Source organism: Heptranchias perlo, chromosome 1, assembly GCF_035084215.1.
Source record: "Heptranchias perlo isolate sHepPer1 chromosome 1, sHepPer1.hap1, whole genome shotgun sequence".
In the NCBI taxonomy this organism is placed as follows: Eukaryota; Metazoa; Chordata; class Chondrichthyes; order Hexanchiformes; family Hexanchidae; genus Heptranchias; species Heptranchias perlo.
Window position 1 is genome coordinate 8,967,785 of NC_090325.1, and position 12,027 is coordinate 8,979,811.

General features: G+C 42.4%; 1 protein-coding gene across 1 annotated transcript in view; it reads right to left on the minus strand.

The window, feature by feature from the left end:
• Positions 1-10,228: 10,228 nt before the first annotated feature.
• npm1b (nucleophosmin 1b) overlaps positions 10,229-12,027 on the minus strand; it is a 98,475-nt gene continuing 96,676 nt past the window's right edge. The window contains exon 10 of the mRNA XM_067980158.1: positions 10,229-10,823. Within this exon, the coding sequence (XP_067836259.1) occupies positions 10,773-10,823 (51 nt within the window). The 3' untranslated portion in view covers positions 10,229-10,772. The remainder of the gene's footprint in view (positions 10,824-12,027) is intronic.

Consider the following 12,027-nt stretch of genomic DNA (forward strand, 5'->3'; position numbering starts at 1 on the left):
GTGATTTGATTTCTGCTGCTTACTTATTGGTACTTAGCAATTGAAGCAAACTGCTTTTAGTTGTTCATGTTTAGTCAACATGATATTTGATTTGTAATGTAACACACAGAGTGCTTATTTCAGCTAATCTCTACTATTTGGCCTACTGAGATATGACGCCAAGGTGCGACATTTGCACGTGTGAGGTCTTTGAAAGTTGTGACACAACGGGTGGATAAGACACCCAGATGTTCAATTGCATAGTCAGAAAATGAAACACATTATAGTCAACCAGTCCGTCCTTTATTCAGAGAACCAAATACGGAAATAAGACTCGTTTTCCCATTTCCGAAGATACCTTCGGTTCAAATATGGAGTCGAGCAACAGGGTAAACCATTCACCGAGGTGACACCTGGCAGTGTCAGAGAACCACATTCTCTTGGGTCCCGTGGGCCGCTGTTGGGTCTCCATTTGCTTAACGGTAATATCTGTTTCAGCATTAACCTAAACAAAAGGCTCTCTAGAGACTGCACTTATTTAATATAAAATCATCTATACGGGTGGGATGGAGCTTCAAGGGAATAATGTATACTGCACTGATGATGGAGTGGCAAAACGACCCCACTGCGAGCGAGAAACACTGTACATCTCAACAACAATTACATTTCTATAGCGCCTTTAATGTAGTAAAACGTCCCAAGGCGCTTAACATCCCACGGCTATTCTACTCCACAATTGAAAGTCCCTCCGTAACATTCTGCACAAGTGTTCTGAGAAGTTTCCTACCTTGGCTGTTAACCAATCTTTTTTAGTCTGATGAAGGTTATACATCCAAACCAAAGAATGTCTGTTCTCTCCACGGATGCTGATTGACCAGCTGTGTGTTTTTGCTTTTCTTTCAGACGCTGACTGACCCACTGTACTTTTTCTTCCCCGTTTTGATTTCAGGAGGGGGGAGGCGCGTGTATTGTATAAACACCAGTTGGGCCGAAAGGCCTGTTTCTGTGCTGTAAAATTCTATGATGTGGAGATGCTGGTGATGGACTGGGGTTTACAAATGTAAAGAATCTTACAACACCAGGTTATAGTCCAACAATTTTATTTGAAAATAAAATTGTTGGACTATAACCTGGCGTTGTAAGATTCTTTACATTTGTAAAATTCTATGTCATTCTATGAGATTTTCCAGCGGTCACCTATATTCTCCCTCCCTCCACTCCCTTCATCACTAACAAAAGGCATTTGAATTACAGACACGAGTAATTGTCGGTGAATAGACGTACAAAAGAAAGCCTGAAATAAAAACAGTGACTACTCAGTAGGTCCATCCACACTTCTAAAGAGAAAAGGCAGGTTAATGTTTTGGGTATAACTCTGAAAGGGGAAGGGGGGTGGGGGGTGGGGGAAAGAGAGGACAACAGGTCAAAATGATCACTAACATTTTCACGTCATTCCCCTTTATGTAACAGATTTTTTGTCTTTCTAATGTCTTTTCACCACCTAACTGATGTGTTCTTTGTATATCATCACACACTTTATCACCTCTTTTCAGCCTTTTTATATAAAAAGCTCTTCACAGACTATTAAACCCATTAAACTGCATTTTTTAAAATCACGAGTCAGAATACCAGATTCCTGACTTTGAACTTGTTGCATGCTTCCCCCTCCTTTATTTTGTTCAGTAAAAGGAAAGACTTGCATTTATATAGCTATAATAAAAGCAAAATACTGCAGATGCTGGAAATCTGAATTTATAGAGCACCTTTCACTACCTCAGGGTGACCCAAAGTGCTTTACAGCCAATGAAGTATTTTTGACGGTTAGTTGCCCAGGACATTGGGAGATCTCCCTGCTCTTTAGTATTATCTACGAAGGTAGAATAAGCCTTGGTTTAATGTCTCATCTGAAAAGTGGCATCTCTGACAATGCAGCACTCCCTCAGTAACTACGCTGACGTATGGGTCTGGATTACGTGCTGGATTTTGGGGCAGGCTTGATGGACCAGCTGTTTTTTTCCTGCCCGTCAATTTTGTATGTGCCAGTGTTTGCAGTGGGGTTTGAGCCCATGACCTCTGACTCAGCAGTGAGAGCGTTGACAATGGAACCAAGTTGACACTTCAGAGTGATTTAAAAAAGATCTGGAACGCTAATTCACGTTGAACCTTGACAGGAGGACAAGGGGCACAAATTCAAATGGACGCAAAGCAAATTTAGGACTAGTATCAGGACCTTGTTCACAGAAAGAGTGATCAACACACTGAATGAACTCAGGAATAGTGCAGTGGAGACAAAAACCCCGTTATCATTTAAAAAACAGTTGGATGCTGTGATTGAGGGAAAGGGGAGGAACTGTAATGTCTTTCTGAATGAATGGACGAAGATGGAGCAATTGGCCTTTCTCATCAGCGTCTCTCATAAGGGCTATGGGGAAAGAGCGGGGGAGTGGGACTAATTGGATGGCTGTTTCAAAGAGCCGGCACAGGCACGATGTGCTGTTTGATTCTATGAGGAAAACTGGAGGGAGATTTACCCTGAGGTCCTACTTTTAACTACTTCAGGCATGATCTAATAGAATGATGGAAGAAACTTAAGGGGATAATAGTAAAAACAGAAAATGCTGGAGAAGCTCAGCAAGTCAGGCAGCATCTGTGGAGAAAGAAACAGAGTTAACGTTTCAGGTCGAAGACCTTTCGTCAGAACTGAAAGATGTTAAAGAGTTGAAGTTTTTAAGCAAGTACAGAGCCAGGGAAAGGGGAGGAGGAGGGAGGGGAGGAAAGAACGAAAGGACAGGTCTCTGATAGGGTGGAGGGCAGGAGTGATTAAATGACAAAAAGGAAGGTGGTAATGGGACAGGTTAAAAAACAAAAGATGTGTCAGTAGTAGCTGTAAATGGCAACAGCAGAATCATTACCAGCACTCGCTGTTAGAAAAAAAATGGGAGCAGTGGTTACGATCTGAAGTTATTGAAATCAACGTCAAGTCCGGAAGGTTGTGAAGTGCCTAATCGAGAGATGAGGTGCTGTTCCTCAAGCTTATGTTGAGCTTCACTGGAACAGTGTAAGAGGCCGAGGACAGAGAGGTCAGAGTGGGAGTGGGACAGGGAATTAAAATGGTAAGCGACCGGCAGATGATAAGGGAATGATTGGCCTACTCCTGATCCTATGTTCCACTTTCTAGTGATCAGATTTAAACATTAAGGAAACAGGTCTTCAACATGTCCTGCATCCTTATATCAGGGACAAAAAAAAAAATCAGCCCAGCTTCCTGCCCCTGAATCGTAGTCTGGCGATTCCTGCTGGGAAATGGGTGTGAATTGACCAGCAGATGAAATCAGGCCAAGCGAGGATGCCATTTCGCCTTCATGGCCAAACCGTGACTGCTGGCGTTTGGTGTCTAGGCTCACACATGAAGAATGGTGATGTGGGTGAGGTGTCAGAGACAACGGGTGGCTGCGGAAACGAACCCCAGCAAGGAGGTCAATGCCTTCAAGATAGGGAGGGGAAGAAAGTAGAGAGAGAAAATGGAGATGGGTGACTACAACGGGAGTGACAGCAGAGAAAAAAAAATTAAATCATTCTCTCACCAGTTACCCGTGTGGCCTCTTACCTGACAATTGTGCCAATCTTGTGCCCAATTACTGGCGTTTTATGCTGTGAATTTTCAGTCACTGGGATTTGGCTGAGACTTTACTTTTCACTTGGATGTCTTACAGCCAACAGCATAAGAACTCTTTCATCCCATCAGTCAGACTGGTCCCAAAAGTTAAAGGCCAGGATAGGAAGAAAGGTAAAGGTGATAGGGTAGCTCTGATAATAAAGGATCAAATTGGTATAATAGTGAGAAATTATATTGGCTCAGAAGATCAAGATGTCAAATCAATTTGGGTGGAGGTAAGAAATAGCAAGGGAAAGAAATCACTGGTGGGAGTAATATATAGGCCCCCTAACAGTAGCTACACTGCAGGGCAAAATATTAATCAGGAAATAAGGGGGCTTGTAAAAAAGGTAATGCAATAATCATGGGCAATTTTAACTTTCACATAGATTGGACAAATCAAATTGGCAAAAGTAGCCCTGAGGAGGAGATCATAGAGTGCATTAGGGACTGTTTCTTAGACCAATACGTCAGGGAACCAACCAGGCAACAGGCCATTTTGGATCTGGTAATGGGTAACGAAACAGGATTAATTGATGATCTCAAAGTAAAGGATCCCTTGGGAAGCAGTGATCCTAACATGATAGAATTTCACACCCAGTTTGAGAGCGAGGATCTTGGGTCTGAAACTACTGTATTAAACTTAAATAAGGGCAATTGTAAAGGAATGAGGGCGGAATTGGCTAAAGTGGACTGGGTAAACAGATTAGATGGTATGATGGTGGATAAGCAGTGGCAAACATTTAAAAAGATATTTTATGACTCGCAACAAAAATATATCCGTGAGGAGGAAAGACTCCACAAAAGGGTGAACCAACCATGGCTAACTAAGGAAGCAAAGGATAGCATCAGGTTAAAAGAAAAAGCACACAACATGGCAAAGATTACTGGTAAGCCCGAAGATTGGGAAAACTTTAAAAACCAGCAAAGGATGACTAAAAGAATAATAAAGAGGGAGAAAATAAATTATGAGAGTAAACTAGCAAGAAATATAAAACTGACAGTAAAAGCTTCTATTAGTATATAAAAAGGAAGAGGGTAGCTAAAGTAAACATTGGTCCCTTAGAGGATGAGACTGGGGAAATAATAATGGAAAACAAGGAAATGGCAGAGGAATTGAACAGATATTTTGTAGCTGTCTTCACAGTAGAAGACACTAATAATATACCAATAATAGGAGAAAATCAAGGGGCAAAGGGGAGGGAGGAACTAAAAACAATTAATATCACCAGAGAAAAAGTACTAGGCAAACTAATGGGTCTAAAGGCTGACAAGTCCCCTGGACCTGATGGCTTGCATCCGAGGGTCTTAAAGGAAGTGGCTACAGAGATAGTGGATGCATTGGTTGTAATCTTCCAGAATTCACTAGATTCTGGAAAAGTCCCAGCGGATTGGAAAACCATAAACGTAACACCCCTAATTCAAGAAGGGAGTGAGACAGAGAGCAGGTAACTATAGACCAGTTAGCCTAACATCTGTCATTGGGAAAATGCTAGAATCCATTATTAAGGAAGTAGTAGCAGGACATTTGGAGACTCATAATACAATCAAGGAGAGTCAACATGGTTTTATGAAAGGGAAATAGTGTCTGACAAATTTATTAGAGTTCTTTGAGGAAGTAACGGGCAGGGTGAATAAAGGGGAACCAATGGATGCAGTATATTTGGATTTCCAAAAGGCGTTCGATAAGGTGCCACATAGAAGATTACTGCACAAGATAAGAGCTCATGGTGTTGGGGGTAATATACTGGCATGGATAGAGGATTGGCTAATTAACAGAATACAAAGAGTCGGGATAAAAGGGTCATTTTCAAAATGGCAATCTGTAACTAGTGGGGTGCCGCAGGGATCAGTGCTGGGGCCTCAACTATTTACAATATATATCAATGACTTGGATGAAGGAACAGAGTGTCTTGTGGCCAAATTTGCTGATCATATAAAGATAGGTGGAAAAGCAGGTTGCGATGAGGACACAAAGTGTCTGCAAAGGGATATTGACAGGTTAAGCGAATGGGCAAAAATTTGGCAGATGGAATATAATGTGGGAAAATGCGAAGTCATCCACTTTGGGAGGAAAAATAAAAAAGCAAAATATTATTTGAATGAAGAAATACTACAAATTGCTGCGGTACAGAGGGATCTGGGTGTCCTCGTACATGAAACACAAAAAGTCAACATACAGGTGCAGCAGGTAATCCGGAAGGCAAATGGAATATTGGCCTTTATTTCTAGGGGGATGGAGTATAAAAGCAGGGAAGTTATGCTACAACTGTACAGGGTGCTGGTGAGACCACATCTGGAGTACTGCGTACAGTTCTGGTGCCCTTATTTAAGGAAGGACATGGGAGGCAGTTCAGAGAAGGCTCACCAGGTTGATTCCGGGTATGGAAGGGTTGTCTTATGAGGAAAAATTGAACAGGTTGGGTCTATACTCATTGGAGTTTAGAAAAATGAGAGGAGATCTTATTGAAACATACAAGATTCTGAGGGGACTCGATAGGTTAGATTCTGAGAGGGTGTTACCCCTCATGGGGGAATCTAAAACTAGGGGGCATAGTCTCAGAGTAAGGGGTCGCCCGTTTAAGACGGAAATGAGGAGGAATTTCTTCTCCCAGAGGGTCGTGAATCTTTGGAATTCTTTACCCCAAAAAGCTGTGGAGGCTGAGTCATTGAATACATTCAAGGCTGAGTTGGACAAATTTTTGATCAGCAAGGGAGTCAAAGGATATGGGGAAAAGACGGGAAAGTGGAGTTGAGGTAAAAATCAGATCAGCCATGATCTCATTGAATGGCGGAGCAGCCTCGAGGGGCCGAATGGCCTACTCCTGCTATCTCTTATGGTGCTAACTTACTGCACTACAGAATTATTTTTTACTTCTGCATTATATACGTTATGCATTACACAGATCGTAAAGGGAGTGATTAGAAGATAAGTTTTTATAAACTAAATGGTACAATTTTAAAGGGGGTGCAGGAACAGAGGGATCTGTGTGTACGTGCACAAATCTTTGATGGTGGTTGGACAAGCTGAGAAGGCTGTTAAAAAGGCATACAGGATCCTAGGCTTTATAAACAGCGGCATAGAGTACAAAAGCAAGGAAGTTATGTAAAACCTTTATAAAACACTAGTTAGGGCTCAGCTGGAGTATTGTGTCCAATTCTGGATACCACACTTTAGGAAGGATGTCAAGGTCTTAGGGAGGATGCAGAGGAGATTTACTAGAATGGTACCAGGGATGCGGGACTTCAGTTAGGTGGAGAGGCTGGAGAAGCTGGGATTGCTCTCCTTAGAGCAGAGAAGGTTAAGGGGAGATTTAATAGAGGTGTTCAAAATCATGAAAGCTATTGATAGAGTATCTCCACATCATTGATAGAGTAAATAGAGAGAAACTGTTTCCACTGCCAGGAGGGTTGGTAACCAGAGGACACAGATTTAAGATAATTGGCAAAAGAACCAGGTGGAGATTAGGAGAAATTTGGGGAAGTGTCTTAGCATAATTCTGAAATAAATGTTGATGTCCTTGTGCCATTTGCTAGATCCTTCAATAAATAAATGAGACATCTCTTCATTGTTCCCCCAACTTCCCATATTGGGAACAGAAACAACTGCTAATTAAACAACAAGATAATTGGCCAAAGAACCACAGGTGAGATGAGGAGACATTTTTTTTTAAGCAGCGAGTTATCATGATCTGGAACACAGTGCCTGAAAGGCGGTGGAAGCAGATTCAATAATAATTTTCAAAATATATTGGATAAATACTTGAAGGGGATAAATTTGCAGGGGAGTGGGATTAATTGGATAGCTCTTTCAAAGTGCCGGCACAGGCACAATGGACCGAATGGCCTCCTTCTGTGCTGTATCATTCTATGATCTTCCATGCAAGGGAGGATTGGAATATGAAATGCATTAGCATAAGTGGCTACAGAAGCTAAGTGAATCATGACATTTAAAAAGGAATTAGATAGACATTTGAAGAGGAAAAATATTAAAGGATGGGGGAAAAGAGCAGGACAATGGGATTTTGAGTGCATTGTTCCAATGTGGCGGTAGCACAGACACGGACATATCGGACAACTGGCTTCCCCTTCTATTGAAGTTTCTCTGATTCTGTACACAATATCACTCCCCTCTCACTCTCTGAAAGAATGAACTTGCATTTATATAGTGCCTTTCACTACCTCAGGATGTCCCAAAATGCTTCACAGCCAATTAATTAATTTTTGAAGTGTAGTCACTTTGGTAGTGCAAGCAAACGCTGCAGCTAAAGTGTGCACAGCAAGGTCCCACAAACAACAATGAGATAAATGACCAGATAATCTATTTTAGTGATGTTGGTTGAGGGATAAATGTTGGTCAGGACATTGGGAGAACCAACCTGCTCCTCTTTGAATGGTGCCATGGGATCTGTTATTCCCACTCGAGAGGGCAGATGTGGCCTCGTCCACAGAAGTGCATTACGGGATGTATTCTAAGCAGCTGCAATGCTGTCTAACATTGCTACGGTTACTGCATTGCTATCATCTACATTTCACTTAAGCACAGTGTCGGTATACAAAGTTTTTGTATTGCAAGAACTGCTCAGCAGCAACATCAGAGATAAGTAAAAAGGAAAAACTGCAAGTTTGAAATAAAAAAAGCAAGAAAATGCTGGAAATACAGACAGAAGGCCAATCAGAACCTTTAACATACAGGTTGTAGTTATGTCCCAATACACTAAAAACGCTGCAAGTGGAAAGGATGGAGGTAGACTTTGGCCGCCCTTTGTAGTCTGAAACTTGACTGCCTCGAGTCTCATTTATTTCCACTGTTACGCTGTTGGCTTTGAAACATTACAATCTTTTCTAGTCACATTTCGCACCGTGTAACGTTCTTCCATATCAAAACCTTTCAAGGTGCTGCCTGGTAATTTGATCGTGGCCTTCTCTTTTTAAAAAAAATATTTGCTAATTTGAAGTAATTATTCTCAATATAGTAAGAGGCTTTTCCACGTAAAAGCACAGTAATCAGACAAGCTTAGCTAGCCTTTGTGCTTGCATTAAGATGCCACACAGGCCGTCTCCAAACTATTAAAGGTGCAGGATCCTTGACGTTTCCCTCACTCCAAGATTAAGTTTAAAAAAAACACTTCCCATTGAATGAAAAAACTGTTTCACTGGTTCAACTGGCAGTGAGTTGCTGAGGTATAAAGGCCATGAAAGTCCAAGGTTCAATCAATCCCCTAGCCTGTTATGTGTTAACTGATCTCAGCTGGATGCTAATAGGGGCACTACAATCATCCTCCGTCCCCTGGGTTAGGGAGGGGGTTCCTGCTCCTGACCACCATCCAATGACCCATGCCAAAAAGTGCCCATGTGTAAAGCTCAGTTTAGGGCAGGGGAGTGGGCTCCATTATGATGCCCCCTACAGTTAAACAGCCTGCCAACAGATGCCGTCTAGGCTCAAACATAAAGAATGGCCACTTGGACCAAGCACTAGAGGGCTTCCAGTGTCTATGGAACAGTACCCACCCCCCTCCCCCGACCATGAATTAGTGTCTTCGGGAAGAAGGGGGTGGAAGGGAAAGGAAGAGGAGAGAAAACTGGCAGAATAAGAAGGGAAAGAAATTTAAAGTGGTGCAATCCAAAATGTGGAGACAAAATATTCCAGACAGCAGGAACGAGTGCTCTCATTAAGAACGACATCATCCTTTCCATTTTGATTTTCTTCTTTCCTGAATGCACTGGGCCTCCCACTGCCTTCCCCAAGTGGCCATTTCTTCACACGCATCAAAAGCGAAGCTTGTCCAGTCCTCACTATACGGCCACATGCATACATTGTGCCGCGCAGACGCGGGGAAAAGGGAGAAAGACTTGCATTTATACAGCGCCTTTCACGACCTTTACCGAGGCAATGTTTAAAAAGGAATGTGCTGGCTTTCCCACTCATCTACTGCTGTCAACAGACTTCTTAAAGCGAAAACATAGGCGTTCCAGGCTGTCACCTCAAAACCTCAAAACAAAACATGCTTAGCAGAAGACCTGACAGGAAAATAAACTGCTTCAGAAAAAAAAGCTCCACCAATTACTCTGAAACGGTAAACAAATCATTAGAAAAACTCATCTGAAGCTTTCGGGAGTAGCCAGTCAGGAACAGGAATTTTGGCCAATTTTTCCCCTTCCCTGATCTAGAGGTATCCTCCTTCCTCAGGTGAACGGTGTCGAAAAACCGTTCCACACCGTTCACCTGAGGAAGGAGGAAGCCTCCGAAAGCTTGTGGAATTTAAAATAAATTTGTTGGACTATAACTTGGTGTTGTAAAATTGTTTACAATTGTCAACCCCAGTCCATCACCGGCATCTCCACATCTGATCTAGAGGTGCAGGGGCCGTTTGTTGCAGCCCAGCAAATTCCAGCCAAGCCAAAGCAGACCAGGGACACAAACCTGGGACCTACCTTTCTACACCACACTGGGCGATTCATTACCCAACTGAGCGAATCAGGACGACAGCGTGCCGGGTTACAATTATCAAAAGGGGAAAAATCTTAAGGGCTTGAGGAGTTCTGAATAGCTTAAGAACAAAATGGTAGTTCTACAAATAACAAAAATCAGTGTTATTTTGATTTTTTTTTTGTTGCACGGAGTTTATTGGCGACTGAACTACATAATCAATGAGGTTAAAAAGAAAATAAACTGGAAACGTTGGACATCTGTAACGACAATGCTGAAAATGCACAACAGGTCCGTCAGCATCTACAGTAGAGAAGACAGAGGTTAATGTTTCAAGTGTAGATACTTCCTCAGTTCTACAAAGGGTCTGGAATGTTATCCTACCTTTTTATAGATGCTGATGCGTCTGTTGTACATTTCCAGCATTTTTGGTTTTCAAAATAAATTGTTACTAATGGGCTCTACCGAGGCAATGTTTAAAAAGGAATGCACTGGCTTTCCACCTACCAGGCCCTCCTTCTGCTGTCAACAGACTGCATAAAGCAAAAACATTGGTGTTTTCAGGCTGTCACCTCAAAACAAAATATGCTTAGCAGAAGACCTGACAAGAAAACATACATCTTTAGGAAAAAAACAAAACTCCACCGATTACTCCGAAACGGTAAGCGATCCATGAGGAAAGTTCATCCGCAGATTTCAGGCAAACCCTCATTTGGACTGCTTCAGTGTCTGTCCCCACACCCACAGCTCTTCAATTACCTGCAAACAAAGATAATGATGTTAAAAGTAGAAACACGGCCCAGCTCATAACCAATATTCACAGGCGTAAATTACTGCACATAGGCAGTAAGTATGATGTTTTTACGCTGAATTGTGTTGATACAGCTAAGTGTGAAGTTCAGAGATTGAAGGATCAACATGTCCAATCACTGCGCAGCAGCCAACAAACTGAATGCTGAACTATACAACCTAAACGGTAGAGTACAAGATAGAGGAAGAAATGCTTAAACTGTACGGTGCTCTGTTGATACCACATCTTAGAATCAGAGAATCACAGAAAGTTACAGCACAGAAGGAAGCCTTTTGGCCCATTGTGTCCGTGCCGGCCGATAAAAGAGCTATCCCGCTTAATCCCACTTTCCAGCACTTGGTCCGTAGCCCTGCAGGTTACGGCACTTCAAGTGCTCATCCAAGTACTTTTTAAATGAGTTGAGGGTTTCTGCCTCTACCACCCTTTCAGGCAGTGAGTTCCAGACCCCCACCACCCTCTGGGTGACAACTTTTCTCCTCAGCTCCCCTCTAATCCTTCTACCAATTACTATAAATCTATACCCCCTGGTCACTGACCCCTCTGCTAAGGGAAATAGGTCCTCCCTATCCATTCTATCTAGTCCCGACATAATTTTATACATCTCAATTAAATCACCCCTCAGCCTCCTTTGTTCCAAAGAAGACAACCCCAGCCTATCCAATCTTTTCTCATAGCTAAAATTCTCCAACCCTGGCAACATCCTCGTAAATCTCCTCTGTACCCTCTCTAGTGCAATCACATCTTTCCTGTAATGTGGTAACCAGAACTGTACGCAGTACTCAAGCTGTGGCCTAATGAGTGTTTTATACAGTTCTAGCATAACCTCCCTGCTCTTATATTCCGTGCCTCGGCTAATAAAGGAAAGTATCCCGTATGCCCTTTTAACCACCTTATCTACCTGTCCTGCTACCTTCAGGGATCTGTGGACATGCACTCCAAGGTCCCTATGTTCCTCTAAACCCCTCAGTATCCTCCCATTTATTGTGTATTCCCTTTCCTTGTTTGCCTTCCCCAAATGCAGTATCTCTCACTTCTCTGGATTGGATTGCATTTGCCACTTTACTGCCCACCTGACCAGTCCATTGATATCTTCCTGCAGTCTACAGCTTTCCTCCTCACTATCAACCATACAACCAATTTTTGTACCATCTG